The following is a 13,921-nucleotide window of genomic DNA, read 5'->3' on the forward strand; positions in this document are numbered from 1 at the left end:
TGAAAAGTAACGAAATGGACATGCTGCATAATAAGTACTTTCACTTTTGGTCCTTTTAAGTATATTTTGATGGCAATAGTTTGCACTTTGACTCAAGTAAACATTATTAATACAGGAGAGTATTTCTACATTGCGGTATTGCTACTTTTTATTCACGTAAAACGTCTTGAGTACTTCTTACGCCTACGTCTGCTTGCGGTTCACCGGCATTGCACAGTTGCACTGTATTCCCGTGGGGTTTACATCAACCACAAAATATGGGTGTCCGTGTTGCCTCGCGGTATCTGTGGTTACATGCTGCACAGGTTACTGTATGTCCCAGTCAGAGAGAAACTCTAGGGAGATGCATTTAAACAACACAACAAGTCAGAGAAGAGGAATACAGCCTTGGAGAGATACTGTATCACTCTGACCCAAACTAAGAGTTGCTAACAGACAGAAAGACAGACAGAAAGACAAACGCACGCACGCACGCACGCACGCACGCACGCACGCACGCACGCACGCACACACACACACACACACACACACACACACACACACACACACACACACACACACACACACACACACACACACACACACACACACACACACACAGAGAGAGAGAGAGAGAGAGAGAGAGAGAGAGAGAGAGAGAGAGAGAGAGAGAGAGAGAGACACAGAGAGACAGACAGACAGACAGTCAGACAGACACAGAGACAGAGATAGAGACAGAGACAGAGAAAGAGAAAGATAGGCATGCCATTTGTGACCGACAGCCAGAGTAGAGGGTATGAGACGGAGAACAGGGAGTGTATATATAACAGAGCCGGTGTGTGTATTTGTAAGGGGGGGAGGGTGCTCTCAACCAGGTCACACTTTTCAGTGGCATGCCAACTGCTGAGGTTCTTGGGGACAGGACCGGGCGGACAGGACGGGTCGGGTCGGGTCGGGAGGGGGATGCTATTGATGCACGGTCGGAACCCGGCGGCCCAGACTCAACACACACACGGCGACAATACAGTATAAGCTAGCAAACCGAGACTTCACAGAGCTACGCTGAGCTCAGAGAGAGGCATCAGAGATGCTGACGTATGTATGGGTGAGCAGTAAGGACTGGCCCATATCACACACACAGGACATTAATTATACACTAATCACAGACATGACTGCCCCAGTGTACCGCTGAGGGTATACTGTACAAGGTACACAAACAGGAACGTCCACAAAAGACAACAGTACATGTGCGGAGCCGTCATATACTGTACAACTTCATCCACACGAAGAGCTCAAGGCCTCAGTGAATAACTTCCATGCAGAGGCAGTTGTGTGTTGTTGTTTTTATATTCTACACAACGTTCAACAGAGCCGTGATGACTTTTTTACCCCACAAGCAACAGATATCAGCAGTGTTGATTTCGTCGACTAAAACTATGACGACAAATGTTTGTCGACTGCGTTTTTTTCACTGACAAAAACAAAATAAAAACTAAGCTGTGATGACTAAAACTAAGACTAAATATATTGTCAATTTCGTCAAAAAAAGTAAAAACTAGACTAAAACGTTAGGGAGGGACTAGTGGAGAAGAGAGTCATTTTATGTTTGGTTGCTCTCAGGTGTTGCGTGCTGAAAATAGCAGATCTACAAGCTCACAACGCCCCGCGCTGCGACGCGTTGTGAGCTTGTAGATCGGCTATTTTCAACATGCAACCAAGTGTAAAATCAGCCATTACGATGTCATTAAGGCCTGCCAAAATACATTTTAGTCGACTAAATCAACTGTAGATTCAGTCGGCATAACATTTTATGATATTTAGTCGACTAAAATTAGACTAAAACTAAAACTTTTCAGGTGACTAAATTATGACTAAAACTAAATCAAAATTTGCTGTCAAAAACAACACTGGATATCAGACGGGGGGTATCGTTCTCTGTCATCACGTTGCACGCTCACAGATAAATAAAAGGGGACGGCTTGTCAGGGGGGACCACAAGACGGCGGATGCACGGATGTATAACAGTGGCGCTGCACGTTGATACCTCTCATAGTCAAAGTCAGAAGAGTAGGCGCCTTCCGAATTGGCACGGGACATCCTAGTGGAGCGCAGTAACCTGACTGCCTCCTCTCGGCACATGGGGGGGTACACACGGTGGTTGCGGCTGGCGAAAAGATATCACAGCTTGTCAGTATTTCATTGCTTTGAAAGAAAAAGGGGCGAAGCAGGAAAAGAACAATGTGGAAAAGAAAAGTGAGGAATACCCTCCTAGTTTTAAAAGGATTCCTGATGGTATACTTTTTTTTTCTTTTGCTGCGATTTGATCCACAACATACAACCTTTCTATGACACCAGTGTACTATATGTATGTAAAATGCAAGTATAACATGAGTATATTTCATCATAATTGGCACAGGAAACCTCCTCCGCTGGACCAAATGTCACCCAAAAAAACGAACAAACAACAAACAAACAAAAACACAGGCCACTTAGATTCATTCACAGTATTGATACAGAAGATTATTTTGCTGACCGAAATCAAATGACACAATAAAATATTCATTATCTGTCACTCTTATTTGTCCATAAATTGGACTGTACCTCATTAGTTACATTGAATTATAAATGATATAATTATAAAGGAATTATAACATGTGTGGAAAGAATGCATCTAAGAGTTCATGATTCTGAAATGAGGAGAAAGAGACAGAGAATGTAGATACTGGGTGGATGACATGTATGGGTGTTGTAGGGACTGACAACTGACACACTTTAGGACATACAGTGTATATTTGTCCATCTACAGGAGACATATATACCTGAACACTAGGCAACGATGGCACTGACAATGTCCAGTCATTGCTATGGGTAGAACACCAGATTTCTAGCTAGAGAGCCATGTTTTCTGCTTCTAAAAAGGCTGTTTACAGTTCACACCAAGCACTATATAACTATAACGATAGATATATCTCTAACCAGCGTCTTTGTTATAGCTACAGGTGTGGACCATCCAATTGACTTTTTAAAACTATATCTTTAAAGTTAAAGTTGGTTATTGTTATTGTGCTTGTTACAAACAGCACTTAACTGCAGTTTAGGCATGTTGTTACACCTGACTTCTAGCATTTAAAGGGAGTCAAATCCTCGCTCTGCATTGTATGCTCTGCACGGATCAACGCCCGATTTATACTAGATTGCATGCTGCGCTAAGAGCGCGGAAAATGGACGATCTACAAGCGCACAACGCGTTCGACACTTGGCAACCAACCAAGAAATAAATATGCTTTTTTTTAACACTGCAGAGTCATGTGCCACAGTGTCAGTGCCATAATTCGGCTCGCAGATCTGTGGAGGGGGGTGGGTTGGGGGGAGGGGGCTTCATGCAGTCACAGGTAAGGGTCTACCTGGAGTTTTCCTTTTCAGGATCATGGATAGGCTCAGTATGTCTGCTTGGAGGTAGAGTGAGATAATGGCTGCAGTCACGTCATGGAGGGAGGAGGGGGAGGAGGAGAGGAGAGAGATGGTTCAATGGGGTCGAGGAAGAGAGAGGGAGAGGACGGAAGAAAAGGTGGTAGAGAGAAAGACAAATGTAGCGTTGCGTGCCAGATATATAGGGTAAGACAAGAGGAAACAGAGTAACATGACAGAGAGAGAGAGAGAGAGAGAGAGAGAGAGAGATATGTCTTCCCCAGCCGTGGGCCACACATAGATGGATGTCGTAACAAACCAGCAGTGGTGTGGTCTACCATTACCTACTACAGTTAGATGTTAAAGTATCGTTATCTGATATACTGGTGAGATTTGAATTTCACAAGGTCATATACAAAAATATATGTTAAAAGATAACTAAAACTATACTTGGGAAAACACACACACACACGCACGCACGCACGCACGCACGCACGCACGCACGCACGCACGCACGCACGCACGCACGCACGCACGCACGCACGCACGCACGCACGCACACACACACACACACACACACACACACACACACACACACACACACACACACACACACACACACACACACACACACACACACACACACACACACACAAAATGATTGCAATCATCAACAAACTAACGAGAAAAAAAATAGGTTTCATTCATGTTCCCACAATATTTCAAAGATCTTTCATGCTGTTCCATAATTCCATATTCCATAGTTATATAATTGTCAATGACTCATTTTGTGTGTCATTTTCAGCTGTTTTCAAAAAATAACTGAAAAGTTGTTAAACTTGAGGCACTGAAATACAGTCCAGTGAACTCTGTCACCAACAATTTAGATAAGTGCATTTCCTGGGTATTGATGCTGATTTAGGCTGTGCTTCTGAAATATGAAATAAAGTTAATTGGAGAGGGTGGGGGGGTCGGGGGTAGCTAAGGCTTAGCAGTGCCAAGGCTGTGAGTGAACTCGGGAGTCTTGGACAGACATATTATTTACCCATGAGTTTTACAGAAATATGTGTGCTGATCGAGGATGACTGACCATTTCCCCTTGACCATTTATCCATTAAGTACAGGTGGTGACATTATGAGGATTATGAGACATTTGTTCTCAAAGTATTCCCTGTGTTTTCATAGATTTCTGAACGGGGAAGGAGAAGTGAAACAGCTTGTTGCAACAGTCAGTTGAGATTATGCACAAGTCGCATTCCACGCCGGCCCAAATGTTCATAAATAAATAAAAACAATAAATGAACAATTAACCAAAGAAATTATTAAACAATCTTAATTTTGCCATTTACAATATGATACTAAAACTATGATCCAATCACATAGTGTATACAGCTTAGCCATACAGCAAAAAATAAATACAAATACAACAAAAACACGTTTATAATCCGCCATACGACGGTGTCACATGCCAAACATAGCAGATCTACAAGCCCACAACACGTTGCATGTGAGCTTGTAGGAAGCAGAGGTACTATATGACATCAGCACAGGTTTTTCCTGAAGGGTTTCTTGGGAAGAGGGCAGGATGCTATTTGAGGACAGGATGGCAGTCACATTGAAATTATGTTTCCAAAGAGTTTAAGTCAAAGGAGGTAGTAAGTAGCCATGTGGCCCATATCTCCTGTTTCCATAGCCTGAGGCAGCGTGATGTACAAGTACACCCCCTGGACATGATGCTAGTATGTCGCAGGGACTTACCCCCAATGCAGCTGTTGACGCTGAATGCCAAGCAGGGAGCCATTGGGTACCATGTTATAGTCTTTGGTATGACTCGGCCGGGGATTGAACCCGGGCCTCCCATAAGCAAGGGCGGACAGCGCCGGACACTCTAACCACAAGGCCACTGGGCTGGTCTTAAGGCACTTTGCATAATGCTACATGTATCTGCATGTCGGCACCCACGCGCATTTGCATTGCATCTGTTCATGCATGCTAGTAGGGCTGGGCGATAAGAGCCATAATCAAATATCACAGACAGTATTTTTTATGAAATACCTCGATATCGATATTGTAACGATGTTGTGGACTCGGACTGTTGCTTTCACAAAACATTTACAAAAACTTTGATAGATATTCACCAGTAATGAACGTATAATAACTAAGTGGGTGAAGGAAAATAACAGAACAGTCAGCCAGGTAAGTTCAGAAAATGACCAAAGATGAAAAGACAATACTTATCATGATATTATGATGACAATGAAGTCTCATATCACAACATCGCAATAACATCGATATATTGCCCAGCCCTACATGCTCGCATTGTGTACATGCATGCGCACGGTAAAAAATCCTGCGTTAAACTTTGAAACTCAAGAGCATACGAATGGAACCAAATGGACCGATCGCCTATGTCCTTCTGGTTCTATTTATACTCTCTCAGAGTTAAAGGACAACTCCAGACTAAATAACATCTAGGCTCATTTTCCTACTTATATTGATCCCAAATGACTGTCCATCCATGGGGTCTATTAGGCAGAAATGCCCCTGTCGTCCAGTTTCCCCAGCAGAACCCAGCAGCCCTCATAGCCAAGAGTGGAGCCCATAAGCCTATCGCTTTTATGCTATTTGTTGTGGTAAATAAAAAAATAAAAAATCAATATCTTATTAGTTGTCATTACACACGCATCCATGCCATCGTTGTCCCACACGAGCTACCACACTCTGCTAAACAGATGTTATGCATGTGTTTTGCCAAGTCTCGGAAGAGAAGCGCTGTGATTGGCCAGTACAGTTACTTTGATTGGCAGTTGTGCCGAATGCTCACCCCAAAAACATGATTTATGAGACTGTGGCGGCTTGTGTGGGACAACCAAAGCATTGATGTGTTTGTATTGACAAATAGTAAAAAAACAAAAAAAAAAACACTTTTGACTGCAACAAAATCGTGTAAAATGCTATGAAGGCTGATGGGTTCTGCAGGGGAAACTGGACAACTAGGGCATTTCTGCCTAATAGACCGTATGACCAGTCATTTGGGATCAATATAAGTAAAATGAGCCCAGATGTTGTTTAGTGCAGAGTTGTCCTTTAAAAGGAACACAGAGGATTTGCCAGTGTGTGCTGACCATCGTACAGTACACGGCGGGCCGGGCGGTGTGTAAGCTCAGGTTGTGGGGTACCTGTCGGGGGAGTAGCTGTCTTCAGACACAGTGGGGTGGTCCAGTCTAGAGGAGGAGCTGTACTGAGACCCCCCACCACCACCGGGGTCGTACTCCGGGTCCTGACCTCTGCTGTGTGACAGAAGCGGACTGGATGACCCCCCTACGGTACCGTACACCAAGGGTTTTCAAAGTGGGTGCACGGGGCACCCTGGGGTGCCGTGACGGCAGTCCAGGGGTACCGCGAGATAATTTGATAATATTTGGAATTTATTTGGACACTTAAAAAAATATTTAGTATCATTTTAAACTTGAAGTACAAAGTTATTTTCAGTCAGTTCTAACCAGAATGGCTATTATCTCAAGGTTTTCCTCGCAACATAATCCCTAAAATATCGTCACTGTCGGGCAGAAACCTCATATCTCCAAGTTTCAAATGTGTACTGTACGTCTTTTGGTAAAGCAAAGCCCTGCTTCATCATACAAGACTGTCGCACAAAACTAGTGAAAACAGACGATTAACACGCACACAACGCCTCGCCTTGTGTGCTTGTAGATCTGCTATTCTCACTAGTCTTGTGCGATAGTCTTTACAAAAAAAACGTACAAGTTTGAAACAAGTTTCTGCCCGACAGTGACAAAATGAGGCTGGATATTTTATATTATGTATGGAACGACACGGTGAAAAAAAAAATCTCAGTGTGAATTCAACTCTGAGAATGTATAAAATGTTACCAAATGGACCCTTCCATTTTTTAACTCAGAATTACAAATGGATTAATTAACACTGAGGGTTACTGTCGAGATAATCTGTGTGTCATCTGTATAGAATCGCTCGCGACTGATATGGGATTTCAAACAGTGGCTCCGGGCAAATGTAATAAGAAATAGTATTGTTTTGTGTGTACACAAGACACACAACACTACAAACATCATCATCATCATCATCATCATCATCATCATCATCAAATGAGTGTATACAAGAGAACAGCTGACCACAATTTCACAATTATCCAGAAAGCATTGGTTAGAAAAGGATTACAATGTGGATTTTAACTTCCTTAAAAAAAGAGAAATGTTAACCTCATGTGAACTGTCACTAGCACATTCCAGTAATGTAACTCATGTACGTCAGCTGCTGCTATCTCCTTGTACATGCAAAGACCTGCAACGTTTTACACCTTCTATCTAACCTCATGTAAAGACCTGCTACTTCTTTATGCTATACTGCACATGTATAAATGCACATAACTCTTTTGACCTTTCTTTCTGTGTTTTTCTCTTTGCTCTCTCTCTCTCTGACCCCTTTCCTGAAAACTACAAATATTGGAGCTTGCAGCAAAAAAATTATATTTGACCCACTTCTTTACACCTGTCAACGTGTGATGTGACAATTAAATAAAAGTGACTGTGATGGTAACTGTGAAATGCTAGACTGATAACCAGCGGTTACCTGGAAGGCGGGGGGACGCTGGGCGAACGCGAACGCGCCCGGTCGATGTCTGCCGACCTGGAGCAGTGGTTGGATGACATCACCTGCTCTGGGACGGACAAGGTGGAGCTCTGGAGGTCCCGACCGTTTGGCCGGTAGTCTGCAGGGAGGAGGAGGGCGAGGACGGAAAGGGAAAGAGACAGGAGAACGTAAAGAAAGGAGGAGGGCAAAAAAGAAAGAGGGTGTGTTGGCACCAGTGTTGATTTCGTCGACTAAAACTATGACGATATGTTTGCGTTTTTTTCACTGACGAAAACTAAATAAAAACTAAGCTGTGATGACTAAAACTAAGACTAAATATATTGACAATTTCGTCAACAAAATAAAAACTAGACTAAAACGTTAGGGAGGGACTAGTGGAGAAGAGAGTAATTTTATGTTTGGTTGCCCTTAGGTGTTGCGTGCTGAAAATAGCAGATCTACAAGCTCACAACGCATCGCAGCGCGACGCGTTGTGAGCTTGTAGGTCAGCTATTTTCAGCAGGCAACCAAGCGTCATTACGATGCCATCAAGGCCTGCCAAAATACATTTTAGTTGACTAAATCAACTGTAGATTTAGTCGCCTAAAATCTTATGATATTTAGTCGACTAAAATTAGACTCAAACTAAAACTTTTCAGGTGACTAAATTATGACTAACACTAAATTACATTTTATTCAAAAGACTATGACTAAAACTAAATCAAAATTTTGCTGTCAAAAACAACACTGGTTGGCAAACACTCACAGACCTCTGTGCAAGGTCCAAACGATGGTTTCCTATCATTTCTTGCATCGCGGCTGTGCGACCTTTCTTCGTTTTTATACGGTTATAACCATGGCACTACTTCTTTTGTTCGCCACGGCACACATCAACACCTTTTTTTTTGTTGAAAATACCAAATTTTTGTCAAGCAACACATACGTTTGTGTGTCTATTGTTTGCACAAGTATAAATTAAATACATTGATGGATTATTAACCATGTACATGTAGTGCCGATTAGTTCCTACCAAAATGTGTAATTTGCTTTAACCACACTACATAATGCGTACAGACTTATCAGTTTAGGACAAAACCTTCTAATAATTATGTTTGTTTGTTTTTTTTGTTTTTTTTAAGATTTGTTTTTGGGCTTTTTGCCTTTATTTGATAGGATAGTAGGCTGACAGGAAATGGGGAGAGAGATGGGGAACGACATGTGGCAAAGGTCGTCCGGATCGGGAATCGAACCGGCGACGCCAGCAGGCATCATAGCCTTGTATGTGGTATGCGCCTTGACCACTTGGCCAGCGGGCACCCCTCTAATAGTTATGTTAAATGCCATACTGTACAGGTGATGGATTTTCCATTTTATACAATGCCGAGTCTCTAGATCCAAATAAATGAGGATTGGTTTCAATAAAGGTGTGATTCACTCACTGTGATAACATTGTGCATTAAACATGAAAATAGCTTTTAAAAAATAATCTGAAGTATTATAATGAATTTTCCCTGCAAGACTGATTAGTCCATTGAACTTGAAAGAGTTCATTACCCGATAATCAGACAGGGCTAGCAGCTATGGTTAAGGTCAATGCTTTGCACTATTAAAGTTGATTGATATTCAATAGAGTGTATAGCTCATTAAAATGAGTTACACACAACCGTGAATCAAAAGTAAGATTAGAAGAAAACATGGGAGGTAATGACAGAGCAACAGTAACCTTCACTTCACATTTTGACAAAGTAATATTTTAGTTTTTATTAAAGGCACGGTTGTTAGCTTAACGTTCTCATATTGTTGCAGTCGGGGCAGAAAGCTTGCATCTCCATAGTGCAACTTTTTGTGTCTTTTAAAACGCTACATTGCTGCACCACATGAACAGGATCATGCATAAGTAGCAGTAGTAGTAAGACATTTGGGAGCTTGTAGATCTGCTTTTTTTTGCCATTTAAAAAATACATTTTAAAGTGCGTTAAAGTGTCTGTGGGTTTTATAAATGAAACAATGAAAAGTATTAACAAGAGTCACAACGTGTGACTAAATAATAACCACATTGGTTCCATTTGGAACACAGCTTCTTTTTTTCCATTTTAATTGAAAGTAACCGTTTTGGACATACAAGGTTTCCACCCAACAATGAGGATATTGACTCGAGTGATGTGAGATCCATAAATCCATAAAAGCGCTGAATTATGTACATTTTGTGGCATTACAAACAGCTACATTGGCAGTTATATTAATAGAATATTAACATACTGTGCACAGATGTGGTCACCCTGGTCGGTCCACTAGTTTGTTAAATCAAAACTTCAATAGTGATGCATGAAACCCTCTGAATGCGGTATAATTATGTAATTATGCGTATAAGGGGGTGGTGGGGGGGGGGCTGCCATGTCTGCTATTTCTTCCCAACATACAGCTAACAATGCAACTCAGCAATCAATTGCGTGCAGAAGCTAATTAAATACATTCTTTCTCTTGACGTGCGGGTTCACGCCTGGGTAGAGTCTGCCTGTTAAGCACATACAGTATAAAGACAAGAGCTTTTACTGACAATTAACAGGGTTTGACAGGCTGTGGTCCTCAGTGCGGTACAGTAGTTGGGAACGAGAGGGAGAAATATCTGATATGTGAAGAGACAAAGTATGCAATGTTAAATTTGTTATTTTGCAATGGCACTGCGATGAGACCTACAGTATACACCAGTGGTCTTCCAACCATTTCAGGCCAAGGACCCCTTAGTTGAGAGAGAGATGAAGCAGGGACCCCCACAACCTTATCATAGATTCCATATAGTTTCATTGACAGCACAATCATCATCATATTTTGGATACATGTCAATTTGTGTTTATTTTACCACTTGAACTGTCAATACTTAATAAACTTGACCTTTCACTATGTACTTAGTTTGCTCTTTTTCCCCTCTACACCAAACCTCTTTGCCAAAAATAGCAGATCTACAAGCTCACAACACCTTGCAACGTCATAGACTGTAAAAAAAAATGGACGGTGCGAAGCCATTGCTTTCTATGCTGCGAAAATGACGCTTTTTTTGTCCCTTGTATGGGTGTCGCCATCATTGTTTTAATGGTACCCAAGGAATCATAAGGAATGCTATTGGCTGCCAACGGTCACGTGGAACCGCAGGGATACATGGGAGAATGTGGTGTTGAGCCTCCCGAAATAAAGCACACGAAGAAGAACACAGCCAGCTGGTATCAGTTTAGTTGTCCACGCCCACCGCAACTTTATCATCAATTTTAACATAAATGGGACCATATTGCACAAAACGCATATCATGGTGATTGAAAGGCAGTTTTTTACTAGCGACAGGAACCATAAAGTATTTATGATGATGTTTATTAAGGTTAGAAAATCAAAGGGGGAAATGACTGGGGTCCAATGGAGAAATATTCTTTTTGGTACCTCGCGGGGGGAAAACAGCGCAACTAGCGGCCAATCATGGGATCTTTCTGTTCCGGGAATGCTTCATGAATAATCCTGAGCTTGTAGATCTGCTATTTTTGGATAAAGTTCTCGTGGTTAATATAAAAAAGGAGAAAAGTTTCTATCACATAAAGATTTGGAGGACCCCCTATAGTAACTTTGAGGACCCCCTAGGGGTCCCGGACCCACTGTTGAAGACCCCTGGTATACACCATCACTGCAACAACAGGCTCATGTTGATAGCTACTGAATACGCTAAAAAGGTGCTTTTTAGGTTGCATACAGTAGTATCTGCTGACGGACTGTTGCCTCCCACAATTTTCAAATGCGTCCATCACATTGTACAACGGAAACGCTGAAAACGGATGAAACTACCGTTTCAGCTTTGCAGTCTCTTAACCACTTAAACCTCAGCATCCGTATTGTGGGGAAAAGATTGACAAGCTCACAAGGGGCTTGTCAATCAGCTATTTTCTGCTAAAGCTTTCCCCACAACAGAAAACAGTAAATGTTTAAAGTTAACAGTAAATGGTTAAAGGTATTTAAATAAAAAAGGGTTACCGTGAACGGAAATGACGAACAATGATAACTTCCTTTGTACAGCTTTCAAGGGACGTAATTATTACTGCTCTAAATAGCATTCAAAGATAGCGAAATAGTTGTCACGGTTTAGAGACCAGGTGCTGTACAGGCATATTTCAAGATATGAGCTGAAACTATCCATGATCTTCTTAGCAATTACCCAAGATTTATGGTGGTATTATGTTTTTTTTTTATACCAATGAATCTAATTGATTTTTATATAATAGACTGAATCAATCAGACTGGTTAACCACTTAAGCCCTTCATTGTACAACAGTGTCGTGCAAAAATAGCTGATCTACACTTCGACTATCGATTCAATCAATTAGTTTGATTAACTGACACACCCCTATGTGCAGTACCGGTATGTCCCCCTTTGGATAGTAGCAGTGCCAGCAGTTTGATGTTAAGACTGCAGGATTAAGCTGAGATGGACTGGAGCTTGAGCAATGAGGGGGAATGCCTGGAGGTGTGAGGAGGCGCAGAGAGCTGAGGGGGTATTCCCTGCTCTGAGAGGAGGAGGTCTGCATATCGTCACTGTCGGGCAGAAACCTCGTATCACCAAGTTTCAAATGTGTACGTTTCTTTTTTCTCGAAATAAAGCCCTACTGTACTTCATCATACAAGATTGTTGCACATAACAGTAGTGAAAATAGCAGATCTACGAGCACACAACGCCTCGCGATGCGAGGCGTTGTGTGCTTGTAGATCGGCTATTGTCACTAGCTTAAATCGTTTTAAAGACGATAAACGCAAAACGAACGGCTTCGGACATACAAGGTTTCCACCCGACAACGAGGATATGAGGAGTGAGGAGGAGCAGAGAGGGGGCATTCCCTGCCTTGAGAGGAGGAGATGTGCATAGAGGAGGAGGTGTGAGGAGGAGCAGAGGGAGCTGAGGGGGTATTCCCTGCCTTGAGAGGAGGAGATGTGCATAGAGGAGGAGGTGTGAGGAGGAGCAGAGGGAGCTGAGGGGGTATTCCCTGCCTTGGGGGAGGTCTGCTGCTTGCATACTGGAGCGCTGAGGGGAATGATGGGAATGTTAAAGAGGAAGGGCTTCCCTCAGCTAAATTCTCATCCGGCAATCTTACAGGCATCCCTCCTTTCTGTCTGTCTGTCTGTCTGTCTGTCTGTCTGGGAAGAGTAATTTATTCTCTTTCTTATTTTCTTTTCAAGCTCTCTCTCTCTCTCTCTCTCTCTCCCTCCCTCGCTCTCTGACACATCTGATCTCTGTCTTTTCCCTTGTGCCACTTTTTTGTTATGTTCAGCTCGTTTCTCTCTCTCTCTCTCTCTCTCTCTCTCTCTCTCTCTCTCTCTCTCTCTCTCTCTCTCAATCTCTCTCTCTCTCTCTCTGTCTGTCTGTCTATCTCTCTCTCTCTCTCTCTCTCTCTCTCTCTCTCAATCTCTCTCTCTATATTGCGTGGGCGTATGGTTGGAGCTGAGTGTATAGCAGCAGCAGCAGCAGCAGCAGCAGCAGCAGCAGCAGCAGCAGCAGGCAGTGCAGAGGGAGGCAACTTACTGTGATGCTGCAGCATTGCTTTACCCTGTTAACACTAGACATGATGGTATGGAAATGCAGGTTCTTCATACCCTTCTGAACTCCAGACTGTATGACATCTCTCAACATCTCGCACTGCGAGGCGTTGAGAGCTTGTAGATCGGCTATTTTTGGCAAATAGGTTTGGTGTAGAGGTTAAGTGGTTAAATGTCTGAAAAAACACATTAACACAAATCCAACATAGACTGATGACAGTGCTGTCAAACAAGTCTATGAATCCATCAATGAAATCTGCTTCACAATTGTATACAATATGTAGTGGGGGTCCCTGCTTTATCTCCCTCTCAGCTAAGGGGTCCTTGGCCTGAAGACATTGAAGACCCCTGGTCTAAC

At 42.5% G+C, this 13,921-nt stretch overlaps 1 protein-coding gene across 9 annotated transcripts in view; it reads right to left on the reverse strand.

Annotated features, from left to right (window-relative positions):
• rims2a (regulating synaptic membrane exocytosis 2a) overlaps window positions 1-13,921 on the reverse strand; it is a 272,468-nt gene that overhangs the window by 80,445 nt on the left and 178,102 nt on the right. For 7 of the 9 annotated variants that reach the window (XM_080750629.1, XM_080750627.1, XM_080750628.1 and 4 more), the window contains 2 exons: window positions 7,999-8,137; window positions 6,567-6,677 (listed from right to left, as the gene is read on the reverse strand). In XM_080750629.1, the coding sequence (XP_080606755.1) occupies window positions 6,567-6,677; window positions 7,999-8,137 (250 nt within the window). Of the gene's footprint in view, window positions 1-6,566; window positions 6,678-7,998; window positions 8,138-10,555; window positions 10,905-13,921 lie in introns of those variants that run through there. The other 2 variants (XM_080750634.1, XM_080750630.1) reach the window with 2 other exon arrangements.

The sequence above is a fragment of the Nannobrachium achirus genome (genome assembly GCF_963921795.1).
Source record: "Nannobrachium achirus genome assembly, chromosome: 2".
Lineage (NCBI taxonomy): Eukaryota > Metazoa > Chordata > Actinopteri > Myctophiformes > Myctophidae > Nannobrachium > Nannobrachium achirus.